The sequence below is a fragment of the Schistocerca americana genome, chromosome 4, assembly GCF_021461395.2.
Source record: "Schistocerca americana isolate TAMUIC-IGC-003095 chromosome 4, iqSchAmer2.1, whole genome shotgun sequence".
Classification (NCBI taxonomy): Eukaryota; Metazoa; Arthropoda; class Insecta; order Orthoptera; family Acrididae; genus Schistocerca; species Schistocerca americana.
The window spans coordinates 818471520-818488746 of NC_060122.1; the positions used below are offsets into that span (position 1 = coordinate 818471520).

At 38.7% G+C, this 17227-nt stretch overlaps 1 protein-coding gene across 1 annotated transcript in view; it reads right to left on the bottom strand.

Annotated features, from left to right (window-relative positions):
• Positions 1–17227, bottom strand: part of LOC124613827 (titin) — a 524266-nt gene that overhangs the window by 63410 nt on the left and 443629 nt on the right. Inside the window, exons 134-140 of the mRNA XM_047142550.1 lie at positions 15377–15567; positions 11825–12140; positions 10170–10458; positions 9058–9187; positions 5302–5481; positions 4384–4640; positions 1706–1818 (exon numbers count right to left, since the gene is read on the bottom strand). Of these exons, the coding sequence (XP_046998506.1) occupies positions 1706–1818; positions 4384–4640; positions 5302–5481; positions 9058–9187; positions 10170–10458; positions 11825–12140; positions 15377–15567 (1476 nt within the window). The remainder of the gene's footprint in view (positions 1–1705; positions 1819–4383; positions 4641–5301; positions 5482–9057; positions 9188–10169; positions 10459–11824; positions 12141–15376; positions 15568–17227) is intronic.

Genomic DNA, 17227 nt, shown 5'->3' on the forward strand with positions numbered 1-17227 from the left:
CACCCACAGTTTTGATTTGCAACAAGTCTGGTGATCTGGAGGGCCAGGGCAAAAGGTCGACATCCTGTGACACCAAGAAGGCATTGTTTTTGCAGCAACATGTGGTTGTGCATTGCCTTGCAGAAAAATGGCATATGCAGCGTTGTGCAGAAATGGTATGGCTATGGGTCGCAGGATGTCATTCACGTAGGTCACATGGGTTACAGTGCCTTGCACATGCACCAACTGTGATTTGTGGTTGTACCCAATAAATCGTCACATCATGAGGCCTCAAGATGGTGCTGTACATCTTGTGCAAATGCTGCCACAGTGATGCCATGCCCTCTCTCTGTGGTGAACCAAAATGTGGCCATCATTTTCAAACAAACCGAACATGGATTTGTCTGAAAACACTATCTGATGTCAATCCTGTCTCCAGTGACATCATTCCATACACCATTGCCATGTAGCATGCTTCTGCACATTCGTCAAAGACAGGCACGAAAGTGGACAATGCACCCATAATAAATTATGACAGACTGTAACCGGTGATGGTGAACGATGTGCTACATTGTTCCACTGTCGTGCCAGAGCTGGGGAGTATGCAGATCTATACGGCAATGCCATTCGGATGAGGTGTCGATCTTCTTGGGAGGTAGTCTGGGAGGTGCAACCTGACCCATCTTTTCGTGTTCTGTGGCCTTCTGTGAACTGTTCTCCACACACCTGTTGCTCTGCAGAAACACTTCATCAAACACAAGCAGCAATTTCCAAGATGGATTCATCACATTCCGTTGTGCCAACAAGGATTCATCACATTCCCTTGTGCCAACAACACATGCCCTCTTGCAAAATCACCGATTTGGTGATATGGTTCATGCATACATCAGCAAGGCATCCTGCATGTCTGCTCATTCACACTGATCCATTACCTTTGAGAGCAGCAGGCATATTTTACTGGTTTGTAGTGTTGTGGAACAACATCGGTGTTGACCTTGAACTCATGAGCTGACATGGTTCAAATGCTCATCATTACTGCAGAATATACTAATGTACATGCCCTGTGAATATGAACATCATATCACCAGACTTTCAAAGTGTTCTGTTTTTTTCTGAACATGAATGTACTTGTATTTGTATTTTAACAAAAGCCCAAAATCTGTCTCCGCAAAGAATGGTTGACTAGATGAGGTTGGTCTGTTTATGTATCTCTGTGGCACAATACCAACGAATATACAAGACAAAACTGCAAGCTGTGAAAGGGCCAGAAACATGGAGATGGTATTTTACCCAATGAAAAATACCTACAATTAGAAAGTACTCTTGAGTTAGATATTACCAGCAAAATATTTAATCTGAGCGTCTGAATATTTCAGAAAGCAAAGGATCAAATCAATCACATACATCTTCAGAATGACTGACACTAGACTCACTTAAGAGAATCCTGGGTGGAGGGGGGGGGGGGGGGCAGTGTGGAAGCAGGAAGTGGGAGAGTGAAGTAACACAGTCCCTACAGATAACTGAAATCCCAAAAAGTTTTTCACACAGTTCGCAAAAAGTTATTCACAGGGCCCGTAGTAGATCAATGTCAGTGCTTGAGAAAAAATATTACAAATCTTAAATGCTACATATCACATGTTATCTGAACAAAAAAACATACACATTTCAACAACTGAAACCAATACTATACAAGCACCATAAATGCAACCAGTCAAAATTCCCTTACTTTGTGCCATGTTACATCTGCTGTTTCTGATGTGATTTCAACTTCCAATATAGCACTTTCCCTTTCTTTCACTTCGAAATCTTGTAACTTCCGCAGAAACTCTGGTTTTTTGTCTGTAATGGAAAGAAGAAAGTACTGCATGAAGTTTCATTTTAATTTTCCAGCAATGATAACAATTACAATATGTGTACAATGACACACAAATAAATATAACCTGACATTTTCATGTGTGAAGAGTCAGCACTTATGGTTCCAATCTAATGCCAATTCTTGTGACTTCTGGAGCAGCTGTCTTACACATTCAAATTACATGGTGGCAGTGAAGTGACATGGGGTAATATGATATGGTTTAGCTGTGCAAAATTCAATGTTTAATACAATAGTCAACATGATCAACATATCACACTATAATTATATATATCTAAAAACAAAGATTATGTGACTTACCAAATGAAAGTGCTGGCAGGTCGACAGACACACAAACAAACACAAACATACACACAAAATTCAAGCTTTCGCAACAAACTGTTGCCTCATCAGGAAAGAGGGAAGGAGAGGGAAAGACGAAAGGAAGTGGGTTTTAAGGGAGAGGGTAAGGAGTCATTCCAATCCCGGGAGCGGAAAGACTTACCTTAGGGGGAAAAAAGGACGGGTATACACTCGCACACACACACATATCCATCCACACATATACAATTATATATGTATTTGAGAGGTACATGTTTATTTCTATACGCAACTGTCTACTTTCAATATGGTTTTTTTAACATGAATTGTGCATGCTGTTGTATAAAATGACAAAAGGAAGACTAAATATAATAATAATAATAATAATAATAATAATAATACATATTTAGCCAGTTACTGATTTTGGATCACAAGACAGAGGATTCAACTCTAACCACACTAAACCAATTATTTTGTAGAGTTCAAAAAGAATCTAACAAAATCATACCAGTAAGACAACTCACATATTTATGTGCTTCAGAATGGTCCATTTCTTTCATACAGTAAAAGATAAAGAAAACACATGGAAAATATATAATGCGGAGAAACAATAAAATTCCAACAACTTGTGTGTTTCAAGAACATGAAATCTGATGCTAATAGTGGGAGCAAACTGAGAATAAACCACAAAGAGATCACAAAAAAAAATTAAAACAGAAAGAGAGAAGAATCAGAAAAATAAATACATATACAATTAAAGAGAGAAAACAAATAGAGGGGAGTGGAATTGCAAGAACCAGGCAACAAAAGGGGGTGGGCGGCAGAAAAACTCACTGGAGACAGTTAATATCACCTGCATGGGGACCAAGCACGTGCTGCAGAGCAAATTCCACTTACCAGATGTAACATGAGCTGGAAGAACATATGGGGTAAATGAAAGAAAGGAGAAATGTTAAGGTTTAACATCTGACATTTATGTCATTAGAGAGGCAACACTGCCTCAATTGGAGAGGATGTAGGAAGGATTCTGTCACATATTTATTCAAGTTACCGTCCCATCATTTCTCTTATTCAATTTATGGAAATGACAATAACCTAAATTAACAGGTACAATGGGGATTTTAAAAAAATACCCTAAAAACATTTGATGTCTTAACCTAGTTAACTGGTTTGCTTAAAGAGGTGACTTTTAATACACAGATGATCTGGTGGACAGCATCAGAGGCTCTACAAGGTTGTTCAGAGATAATGATATTGCCTGTAGGAAGGCTGCAATGCCAAAAGACTGTAGTGACATGCTGAAAGACCTGGGGAGGATCAATGATTAGTGTGGCGCTGGTAGTTAATCCTAGACATAAATCAATGCAACATTCTGCGCAGAAATAGGTGAAGATCCCGATTACTCTTCAATTATGCTATTAATGATAAACCACTGGTAACAAAAACAATTATAAGACATATGAGAGTAACTGTTAGGACCAAACTAAAGTTTAATGAACACATAAAATTAATTGTAGGAAAAGCTGGGGCCCGGTTGAGATTTGTTGGAAAGTAATTAAGAAACTGTAATCCACAACTGAAAGAAATAGCTGGCAAAACACTACAAAGACCAGTTACTGAGTATTGTTCATCAGTCTGGGATGCTTGCCAAGTTGGATCAACAGAATACATAGAGAAGATCCAATAAAGAGTGGCATGTTTTTGCACAACAAATGCTCAACTAACTTCAGTGGCAGACACACACAAAAGGAATCATCTGTCATGAGGAGGTTTACCCTTGAAATTCCAAGAGTTCACACTCTGAGAAAAGTCTCACACAATAACTGCAGCAAGAAAGACATTAGAGCACGTACGAAAGGTTAGAGATCATAAGGAAGTTTCTTTCTCCCCATGCACCTTTTGCAAATGGAACAGGAAGGGGGGAAATGGTAGTGGTGCCAGCAGTACCTTCCACTACACACCTTAAGGTGGGTCATAAAGTGTAGATGTAGGTAATTAGAGGAAATGAGTAACAGCAAAAAACAAAGTGATAAGATGGGGTAAAAATTTTGTATGACATCCTACCAAAATTACAGTTCACAGGAAGTTATGAACAAAAATAATTTAATTTCCAGTCCATTAATTCTATAATCACTGAAGGAACTTGTACCTGCTCACATAAGCCACAAATCTGTATAGATACAGGGAGTAAAGATTCCACTCAGAACAACATATTTAACTGCTTTACTAACCGTGGACTGTAACGTGGCCCTCCGTCACTTGATCCCTCACCCGACACTGGTACAGGCCAGCATCTCGCGATGTGCAGTTCTTTATAAGCAAACGATGAATACGGCCCTCTTGCACCACCACTCGGTGGTCCATTCCACTGAGCTCATGATTCTCATGGAACCAGTGTGTCGATACTGTGTGTGAAGTTTCACATTCCAGTACCAGAGATTCTCGTTCCTCAACTTCAGTAATTTCCTGCAGTTTCCTTACAAATGTGCTGAAAAAAATAATATGTTGAATTGCAATTGGAATCTTGTTTATGAAGCTTTTTATTTCATATCTAAAAATGTACATGACACACAAATTTGGCCTGATAAATACATGACACATTTACAATACTTACTTCTAACTCGGTCTGCATCAACTCTTGGTTGTAGCTGCCACAGTGCTTATAATTGTAATACCTCTGACCTCCTACTCCCTAACATCATTCCCCTTGATCTCCATCTCCCCTTTTCCTCACCAGAGGATGGTCTCTCTTGTACTGTGTTCTGAGTGACCTACTCTTCCTTTCCAGCCTTCCCCAGTCTATCCCTCTCCCCTCCACAAGGAAGAAACTAGTAGTTCTGGAAGCTAGGATGGTATCATGTATTTTTTATACTCATCTATCAATAGTGCTAAATATTTTGCCTCTTGAAAATAAGTACCGTTCTGCAATTTTTCCCATAATTTAAGAACTTTAATGCATCAGAGTACACAAGAGTCTCTATTAACAATTATTTACAATAACAGCAAATGTTTAAATGGCTATTCATGTATGAATTATTTATCTTAATTAAATCTGGTACAGGAATCCTGAAGTATATTTTATGAGGCTAGTGTATGTACATGATACAAGGAGATGAGAAATTACTGAGAAACATATTAACACTACTCACACTTCCGGAACATCGACTGAAACTCTTGCTCCATGAGATGTGATTCCTGCACGATTTTTGGCTACACATTTGTAGTTTCCAGCATCAACTTCTGAATCCACATTCTGAATTTCCAAAGAAGATGTGGTCCCATCAAATGACACAGTTAGGTTTGGTGATGGTTTCAGTGGTCTATTGTTCCTGTAAAAAGAGAGAATATAACCAAACATTAGTTAAGAAGTACTTTTTTCCCCTTCTACTTATCATCAAAATTATTTTTTACTCCATCATTCACCTTTTGACTAATTAGCAACAATTCTTATACTTTGAAAGTTTTACTTTAACTGATCATAAATGTAAATTTGTATCAAAATTCACATATGAAAGAAATAAATAGGTGTTTTTTGGGATAAGACAGCTAAATGTTCAAATATAAGTAGTTACAAGAAAACCAAACTGTATTTAGGGCTACAAAATGCTAAGATACACTACAAAGATAAGTTTAGAGAACTAAATATAGTTACTGCAAATGCAGTACATGTCTATGAGAAATTTATGTGGTTAAAGAGTAATTGCTCAGCCTTGTGAGCTAAAGATATACACAGGTACAATACACGACACAACAGAAATTACCAACTCGAAATGAAACGTCTTAGATTAGCTGATAACCATCTCCTAAATGATAAATTTATTCTGTGCAACAAACTACCTAATTTTCCTAACAAATCTGTATGAACATACATCAAAATAATCCATACTTTGCAAATGATTATGGAGAACATGGTAGAGATCTCTTCTCACTGTACCACATACTGTGATTTCTTCCCGTTCCATTTGCATATAGAGCATAGAGAGAATAGCTGCTTAACTGTCTCTATGAAACCATGATTAGTCTAATCTTGTCTTTGTTGTTCTTATGGGACTGATACATAGGGAATTGTAGTTTATTTTTGGGTTTCTTACTAAATGCTGTTTCCTGAAACTTAGTAAGTACACTCATGTGGAAAAGCTGATGCCTATCTTCAAGCATCTGCTACTCTAAATATTGCAGGATCCCTATGATACTCTCCCTTGAGATTTAATATGTATCCCACACACTTGAGCAATATGCTAGGAAGGGCTGCATGAGAGTTTTGCAAACAACTACTTTTGTAGACTAACAGCATATTTATGGCATGTTACCACTGAACTGACATCTGACACCTGCTTTAATAACAACTGAGCTGATGGACTCACTAAATTTCATATGCCCCACAAATTGTTGCACCAAGATATTTGCATGAGTTAATTAATTCTAACCGCAACTCATTGATGTTGTAGCAATAAGATACTAAATTTCTGAGTTTCATGAAATGCACAGCTTTACATTCACAAACATTTAAAGCAAATAAATAATGCCAGCAGGCAAAATGCATACTACATATATGATGTGTTCTAGTACAGAAATGTGTCTGCTGCTTGTTTTTCTCTTTCTGCTAATTACACCGATGAGGTGTAACATTACAGACCTGCTTAACCATCGAGTGGGAGCACTTATGTATAAAGTGTGCCAACAACAAATAACACTGGAATGAGATTTTCACTCTGCAGCGGAGTGTGCGCTGATATGAAACTTCCTGGTAGATTAAAACTGTGTGCCGGACCGAGACTCAAACTCGGTAGAGCACTTGCCCACGAAAGGCAAAGGTCCTGAGTTCAAGTCTCGGTCTGGCACACAGTTTTAATCTGCCAGGAAGTTTCTTAACAAATAACACTGTTTTGAACAATTCTGTTGTTGCTATACTACTGTGAGCCTGCTTCTATTGCTTCATTATTGTTTGAGCTAACACAGCTCTAAGGTTTCTTCCTTATCTCACAATTATTTTCTGTCTCTTACCAACCTCACTCCCACCACACAATATTCTTTTCTCTTCAGTATGCTTCATAACTTTGTATTTCAATTTTTTGTAGTAGTTTACACTGCTAAATTTATAAAAATGCAACTTAAATAAATTTAAAATGTAACACATCAACAACATTGTATCAGAAAACATGAGAGTCAGTAATATAAAAGAAAATGATGGGGTCAAAATAATAAAAAGCTCTGAAGATAAACCTAACATTCATTCAAATGAAATGACACGGTTTCAGAGACTTTACTGGTCTTATACAGATACGATTTTATGTATATAAACTGAAGCGACGAGTGAAAATTTGTACCAAAGCTGGGAATTGAACCCAGGTCTCCTGCTTACTAGGCAGGTGTGTTAGAGCCGCTAAGCATGCCAGGAGGGGGGCGTGCCAGGGTAATCCATGCAGTTGTGTGAACCGCTGTACCAAGGTGGCTTAGTGGCTAATGCACCTGCCTACCAAGCAGGAGACTCAGATTTGATTCGCAGCCTTGGTACAAATTTTTACTCTCTGCTTCAGTCTACACACATAAAAAATATTAACATTCACTATTAGGAAACTACAATAATTGTTAGTTTCTTTCTTCTGGTGAATAACTCAGAAGGTTTACTGCAGTAGGGGAGAGTGATGGTACCTTGAAACACTTTTCGGACTTTCATCTCTAACCAGCCCTGTAATAGAAGTTCAATGTATTTTCTTACTCCATTTTTAAATTATAGCATTCAATTATTATGTGCTGCAGTCTTTTTCTGAAATTACAAAAATTACCCTCAAAAATCAAAGTTTTTCCAACTGTGAAACCATGTTCCATGGTACGACATGGTCATATGCCTATGAATAAATATTCCATTGAAATTTAAAAGCATTGCAATCATGAAAATCTTGTCAATACCTCATTTAGTCATCAACGTCTTACATTATTATCTACTACATACCAAAAATCAGTAAGTGAAATCAAGAAAAGCAGAAATTGTATCAAAAACCAGTTAAAAGTTAAATACATTTTGAAACTAACAAAAGCTTCCATTTTTCAAGAGAGATAAAATTGTTCAGGCACTAATGAAACTCAGTTAATTTGCAAAAATCACGTGTTCCTTGATAAAAGACCTTCTTCTGTTTCAAGGTACATGATGGTGCACAATTGATGAAGTATGACTTCACTGTCTGTACATTATATAACTAATTTTAAAAACATACAGAATTTCATTTGCCATAACAAACTGTAAGTGACGAACTAACAATATATTCCAAATAGCTTTAATATTTTATACAATGCTTAAATGTGTACAACTCAAAATATTTATATGTCTAACAGCAACAAAAACTGTAGAAAATGGCAGAAATTGCTTATGGTGATCTCTAGTGCAAATTCCTTAATGCAATTCTAAAATCGGTAACTAGACTGAAGTACCGTCCAGAAAATATGATTTGTTTCTAGTGCACTATACTCTAGTTACAGCACTCTCCCAAACACATAAAAAGTATCAAATGTTTTGAGAGAAGGAAAGGTATTTGACTTTTATTTCAGTCACTTAATTAATGCTATACGCTGTGTAAAACAACACCCTATAAAGTACAACACAATACAGCTATTGAATGGGCAAACATGAACCACAAAAAAACTGTTGGTTCGTTCAAATTAATTAGAAACTCACAACAGTAAAAATAAGAGAAAATTATTTTGTGGTGCTGCAATGCTGAAAATATGTAATACAAAAATATAAATAAATAAAAAAAAAAAAAAAAGGCAGAACTATAATCTATGATTCAAATGCATAAAATGATTCTGAAATAATTAAGATAATATTAGTGAATGCAGCAGTCTTCTGTCAGTTAATTTTATTTCACACTCAAAAATTACAATATTAGAAGATATTCTTCACAAACCTGAGCCACGTAATCTCTGGAACAGGATTCCCTGTCACCTTGGCTACCAGACGTAATGTACCTTTCTCAGGGACTTTTACTTCCTCAAATCTTTCCGTAAAAAGTGGTGGCTCCATGTTCTCATCAGGTGCTATAAAATAGTGGTACAACACAAAAGTCAAAGATTATTGGATGTCTAAGCATACGAAATAATGTCAGCTAAGGAAAACACACACACACACACACACACACACACACACACACACACACATTGGCCACAATGGGTGATGTGACAATAGTAGCTATGTGAGCTAATGCTTTTGCAGATGTTGTCGTCATCACCACACCAACTAATACATATATACAATCATGATGCAAAGTCTATGTTTAAGCTGCATTCCAACGGAGGATAAAATGAAACCCATTTTAAATTGTGTCATTAAAGAGTGATGCCTACACACTTAGTTTCTATGTTATAGCAATTCTATGCAGTTTGTTAAGGCTGGTTAACCTTTAATTTAACCTTGACATGGGATACCATATTAATAGCAACTCTGTACCATACAGGAATAACTACTGAACATAAGTGAGATATAAATGGCCAGTGATGGAGATTAAATACAGTCTCTCAAAAAATTTTTTGAACAACAAAGAACGTACTAGTGTATTCTGTGAATGTTTTAACATATAATTTGATATTAATATTCTACACTACATTTATAACTACAGCTATAGTCCAAAAGCTGCCTTATGGTATGTGGCAGAAGGTATTTTGTATACCACTGTCACTTCACTCCTGTCCAGTTCATCACGAATGGTGCGCGCCTTCATATGAGGTCGAATCTCCCTTATTTTACCTTCACGCTCTTTTCACAAGCTATTTGTAGAAGGACACAATATGCCAATTGAAATATTAATGGACAAAATGACCAAAATTCTTGTAGAATTAAGGAATAAGTACCCATACTATGTAATTGTTTTATAAATCACAAAGATACTTTTCTTTACTCAGTTGCTTTATGAATGCAGGTAAGCTATTATAAAAAAACTTTGATTATCTCTTTGACATATTACACTTTCTTATTCTGGAAAGGTAAATAGGAAAAATTTACAAATATTTTCATTTAACTCACCTTCAACTACGAGAGATGCTGTACTTTCTACACTACCAACGGGGTTCTCTGCTCTTACTGTGTAGACCCCTGCGTCTCCCTCACCAGCATCTTTCAAGAAAATGCTGTGAGTGTCTCCATCATGAGAAACGGGCAGGTCGTCAGCTGGAAGACCATCTTTGAGCCACGTGACTTTTGGTGCTGGGTTGCCTGTTATGACTGCATGTAATACTACTGGATCACCAGTATGAACAACCGTTGGTTTCAGTGGTTCCAGGACTGTTGGTGGTTCCTTCTTTGATGTTTTTACCTGTATGAAATTTATCACAAAAATAAATTTTAATTGTATGGTAAATATTCATTTGTCTAAATTATGCTTTCACTGTAGGTTTCCTGAGGGCAATCAAAATTATATGAACACAAGACATTTTCCCTTCAGATAGCCATATTTCTAATGAAGCCTGCATGGAAATGACATTGCCATACAAACTATAAAAGTTAGCTCAGTATAAACATGTTAATTAAACAGTTATATTATGGAGTTAATTTACAAGCACCAATCAGCACACCACACTATAACAATATCTTTATCAGTAAGGTAAATAATCTTGAGTATTACAAAATCCTTAATAGTGCTATATTCTTATTGCAGAAAACAGTCCTTCAGCATATTTTAGAAGGCTATCTTAAGTTTGACTTACATAGGCACGATTTGTGATATGTCAGTTTCTGGATATAGAGGCCTTTTTCGAATGTTTCACCCTGCAGTATTGGTTCTAAATGTGTACTTATTTCTACTTTCACACAACTATACATTTACATTTGTTTGCAATTATACAATGCCATGTTGAGTGGGGTACTTCAGTGGTAAAGACAATGGACTTGCACTGAGGAGGGACAAAGCTCAAATACCTATCTGACCAGCCTGATTTATGCTTTACATGTTTTATATTTGTCAATTAAGCAAAGTCTGAGACAATTGTTTTGAAAAAGATGTAGGCAATTTCCTTCCCTATTCTAGGGTTGTGCTCCTTCTCTAGTGACATCGTCACCAATGAGATGTAAAATAATGATGTTCCTTCTGCAAGTCTTTTACAGTTTTTTTATGTTGCAGGAGTGGAAAAGGTAATGTACCCAGGTTCTATAGCAATTTCAGCATAATTATCCCATTTTCAAAGCATTTGATGTGTCTTTGCATAGAAAATATTTGTTATGCTTTTTGTGTGAAATGTGACAGCAAGAATATAACTGAGTTTAAAATATGCAATTATACTATCTTTCAGCTCTCAATGTAAAAAATACTGAAGGAACATGCCAAGATTCCTGCCTGAAATAAACGTGACCAAATGTTTAAATAAAAGCTATCAAGAAGTCAGTTGAACAAGAAGTTAACTGCAAGAAGCAACTAGTCTGGTACAATTGCCAGAATGCCAACAGCAAAAAAGAGAAAGGTAAAAGTTAATGTTAATGTTGTCAAATATTCACTAACACACTAAATCAAAGTTATTGCCTGAAAAGAATAGAGACGTATATAAATTTTTGATTAATATAAAGTCTCAAAACATTTAAAAGTTAGGCATTTATGATGAACAACCACCTCTTTTCCCTAAGTTTATAGTGCTTGATCAATCTGTAGCACAGAACATACAATAGATTCTTATTACAATTTATCTTACCTTTAGGATTATGGGCATAGACGTTTCTCCTTCGGTGTTTCTGGCAATGACTTCATATACACCTTCCTGCGATTTCTTTACTTTTTTAATGGAAACTTTGCTAAAGTACATATGACCATCAGAATCAACAGAAACAGAAACATTTTCAGTTTTATCAACTTCCTTTTTGTTGAAGTACCATGTAATAACTGGTTCAGGGACTGCCACTAATTGACAGTCCAGTTTCACATCAGAACCCTCTGGTGCAGACAGTGGCACTGGTTTGTGCGTAAACATGGGAGGAATTCCTTCCAGGATGTCTGCTAGAGACGATTCCCTGTGATAATCAAAAAAATTAAATGACAGCAGTGAGAAAGTTCCTGTTAACACAGGAGGAATAAAAATACACAGATAGACAGATAAGTCAAATTTATTATGAGAGCATAAGACAGTAAACATTAAAATGATATTAGGATAAGGACAGATTGCTACTCGCCATAAAGATGACACGTAGAGTTGTAGACAGGCACAATGAAAATGTTATTACACATTTAGCTTTCTTCAGAAAAGAAAACACTCATACATTCACACAAGCAAGTACACCTCACACACGCATGACTGGCATCTCTGGCAGCTCATATGAAAAAGCAACTGTCACAATGAATGAAAGCAACAATCTGGAGTGGGGCAGGGGAGGGGAAGGATTAGCAGGATACAGGTGGTGGGGGAAGAGAAGAATGCTGTCAGGTGGAGAGTGTAGAGACTAGATGGAGGCTGGCAATACTGCCAGGTGCAGTGGCGGGAGGCTGTGGAGCAAGGTGATGGTGGGGGAGGGGGGGGGGGGTGAGTGGAGCAGAGAAGGGGAAAAACAGATGGGTGCAACGGCAGAGAGCAACAGACAATTAAAGTTAGGGGACATAAATAGGGAGAAGGTGATTGGACAGGGGGCAGAAAGTATGGGCTGGAAGGTGTGGGGACATTGGGTTACCATTGGTTGAGGCCAGGATAATTTCAGGAGTGGAGAAGGTGTTATAATGATAATATTCATCTGAGTAGTTCAGAGAAGCTGGGGGTATGGGGGGCATCCAGAGGACCCGGGTTGTGAAGCAGCCATTGAATTGAAGCATACTACATTCAGCTGAATGCTGTGCCACAGGGTGGTTTACCTGCTGTTGGTGACAGTTTGGTGGCAGCAGTTCAACCTGTTTAACAACTGGTTGGTAATCATACCAATATAAAAAGCTGTGCAATGATTACAGTACAACTGGTATATGACATGGCTGCATTCACAGGTGGCCCAGCCTCTTATGGGATAGGATAAGCCTGTGGCAGTATTAGAATAGGAAGTGCTGGGTGAGTGAATTGGGCAGTTCTTGCACCTGACTCTTCCACAGGGATATGATCCCTGTGGCAAGGGGTTGGGGCTTGGGATTGGCATAGGATGTTGTGATGGAACACCACTTACGGAAGGACTGGAAGGTTCTTGGATAGGATTACAGTTTGGCTGGTCGACCGGGGTGAAGGCTTGTGTTGGGTAGAGGGAGAAAGGCAGCAAGTGTGAGGACGTGTTGACAAGGGGTAGCTGGCAGCTCACAGGGAGGTAGCAGGTGTGCAGAATATGAAAGTGGGAGGTAGCGGCAGCAAGTGCATGGGCACCAGAGCTGTTAAATTCGTGCAGCACACAATGACAATGATATGGAGACATGTATTAGGAGGGTTGTGAGCACAGAGGATGTGGGTGCTGTGGATTAGCAGAGGTTGAAGCCAGGAGGATTGTGGGAGCGAAGGATGTATTGCAAGGATAATTCCCATCTATGTAATTCAGAAAAGTTTATGGTAGTGGAGGGGGGGGGGGGGGGGGGGCGACCGATCGAGATGACAGGGGATAGAATCAGCCACTGAACTCAAGCATGTTGTGCTCAGCAGTGTGCAGGTGACCCTGCCTTTGATGGTACAGGATAAGCCCATGACAGGACTACATTAGGATGTGCTGGGTGAGTGAATGAGATAGGTCTTGGACCTGGGCCTTCTATGGGGATAAGACCCCTGTGCGAAGGGGTTGGGAGTGGAAGTAGTGTAGGGATGTACCAGGACCTTGTGCAGATTGGGTAGATGGTGGAGCACGTCATTAGGAGTGGTTAGAAGGATCGTGGATAGAATGACCCCATTTCCATGCATGAGATAGATAACTGAAGCCCTGGTGAAGCTGCAGTCTGGAATGATGTTGGGTGGTGAAGAATGTGTATCTTTGCTGCTTGTTCTCTGGAGTGGTGGAAGGATTAGGGGTGTGTGAGGATGTGCAGGAAAACTTTTTGTGGGCTATTTTTGGGGGATAGTGCTTGTCTGAGAGGAATTTTTTGGTGTGGAAAGGGTTACAGCTGTCAAAACAGAGGTACTGTTGTTGGTTAGTGTGCCTCATTTGGAGAGAAGTATGGGCAAAACCACTAGAGAGGCAGAGGTCAAAGTCCAGGCAGGTGTCACATTGGATTGAGTAGGATCAGATGAAGCATATGGCAGAGAAATTTTTGAGGCTGTGGAGGAATAAGGATCAGATGTCTTAGCACTGGATTAAGATCAATGCAAGGAATTTTGGGGCTGTGGGAGGCTAGGAAAGATTCCTCCAGACTGTGCAGATAAACATATTTCCACAGGAGTGCACCATTCAGTACCCATTGCCGCCATGCCATGAATCTGTTTATGTATCTTCCAATTCTGGACCAAAAAATTGCTCCCATTTAGCCTGATCACCCACAGATGGCATATCTGCAATGACAACAATTTCTTTGAGCAGTATGGTATCATCACGGTATATTCTATCTGCAATCCCTCCCACCTGTCTTAAAGTGATAATCTGCTGTCCACTCAATCTATAAAACATCCTGGTTCATCCCTATGCTGCTCCCATCTAAATCCTTTGCAACAGGGCTCACTTGCCTATAGAATTACCAAGTGCAAGATCTGCTCTATTCACCCCACCTGCACATCCTGCTCTAGTCCCATCACAGGCTTATCCTATCCCATCAGAGGCTGTGTCAGCTGTGAAAGCAACCATGTCACATACCAGCTCTGCTGCATTTTATGGGGGCTCAATTGCCAACCAACTATCCACCAGAAAGAATGGCCAAGAGCAGAGTTGACCACCCAGTGGCAGAACATGCTGCTGAGCACAACATATTAGAGTTCAATGGCTGCTTCACAGCTTTTTGAACTACGCAGATGAGAGTCATCCAGTAAATATATCATATGTTCCCGCAGTCCTCCTTGCCTCTGTCTCTGCTTACCCACTGCACCCACACCTTCTACCCAACAGCCTCTCCTTCCTCTGTCCGGCATGTGTGTGTGTGCTTGTGGGTATGTACATGTAATCTACCTGTTAAAGGATTCATCTGAAAGCTAGAAAAGTTTTCATTCTTTTTTGTGTGCCTATGAATGACTCGATGTTTATAATATTCAGTGAGTGATCTCATTCAGCCCCAAATTATTTTAATTAAAAATTGCATACAGATAATTCTGCTGCAATGATCAGTGATATTATGTTAATCTATTACTACTTTTTTTTTTTTAAGACTGTACCTTGAGAGGCTTTTCCTGGATAGTACAGCAACATCTGACCCATGGTCTGACAATGGTCCCTCTACAACAAGCTCTGTTGAAGAAGATGCAAATCCTGCTGCATTCTTTGCAACACATGTATACGTGCCAGCATCTTCTGGGAAAATTTCTTTTATGACAAGCGTTGCCACATTATCTTCACTGTAGAACATCTGAAAAAATATTTTATAATAAATCAGTAATTGAACTAGAGTATCAATGCTTGAAAGTTACCTCTTTCTCTCTGATATTAATGTATGTAATGATTTATTGTAAGGCAAAGAAACATAAAAACATAAAAGTAATGATCTGGACAAATCACACTCTCAGCCCTATCACCCCAAACTTTGACACCACTCTTAAGTCTGCTTCATTTGGGCCATCTGAAGTCAATTAAGTTACCTCTCTGGGAATTCATCTTCATATTTTCGACAGTTCATTAAAACCTTCCATGTCAACACAACTTGTACTTTAACAGCTGCAACCCATTTCATGTCAAATGTCTTTTTTTTTATAGCTTTGCCATCAGTGGAAAGTAGGAGTTAACCAAATACCTTGGTAACTTTAGCAGAGCCTTAAAAAAAAAGTAAAAATAAAAAATATCCTGCCCATCTGCAGCATGAATTTGCCTCCTGCTTCCGTTGTTACCACATGTCCTTGTACACCATCCTATTATCACACAGTCACATGGATTTCATTTCTGATCAGTGTTAGATTTATATGTGAATTCAGTCACATCCACCAGCAGTGTTGCCATTACTGTGCAAATTCTATTTTGGTAAGACATCTAATTAGCAGACAATGTGAATAAATGGCAGTTGCCTAACCTGTCGCCAACAGAAAACTCAGCTGCCTGCTTCTGAAAATGCTACACATTGCAACATCAATGACAGCAATTCCTGCCTGCTTGTGTCTTTTGGATCCTCTCCTTAATCACCAGTAATCGCCAGTGCCTCTGAAAAGCATGGGCTGGAACTATCATTTCAGCACAACTTCCATTTCTACAAAGCCCTTGGCCTAAACCTCTGCTGGACCCTGCCCTCAGTCTCCTCCTTCCCACTGTAGAGTCCTCATTATATCCTCTTTTGCTATTTTGTGCTTGGTCATTTCCTCTCATTGTGTTGTGATTCCATTTATTTTTCTTGCTGCATATTCCCTTCATGTATGTTATTGTACCACACAACATATATATTTTGTCACAGATGTTGACAGTCATCTGTCTCGTGCTTGTCAAAATTTTCCAATCTCCTCCCTGCCTCACACATAATCCTCTGTCCATGTTGCCTCGAGCCTTTTCTCTCCCCAACACACATTTTCTAATTATTTACCCTAACAGCCACGCAGCAACAGTCAGTGTTGATGCAGAAGCATAAGCAATGCTGCAATCATAGAAGAGACACTCTCTCTCTCTCTCTCTCTCCATCTGTGTGTGTGTGTGTGTGTGTGTGTGTGTGTGTGTGTGTGTCAGCGTGCGCACACATGTGTGGCTGTGTCGTTGGGCGGGTAAGTGTACATGTGAGTGATAAGACTGAGCAAATGAAGTGGCCTGAAAGATAGTATGATTATCTCATCTAAAAGTGTGGCTCTGTGACACACACCATTCATTTGCAGCTGAAAGCCCATCCTCAGTTTTGGAAATAATAAAATCCTTATTGCAATTGAAACTGTATGAAATATTTACTAAAATTATGAAAGCTCATTGTACCGGCATACCAGTTTCTCTCTATACTCTCTCTCTTTTTACACACTACTGGCCATCAAAAGTGCAATAGTATGATGGCAGCAACAAACGTCAGCTCACATGAACCTGCGCTATTGGATGCAGTCGTACAT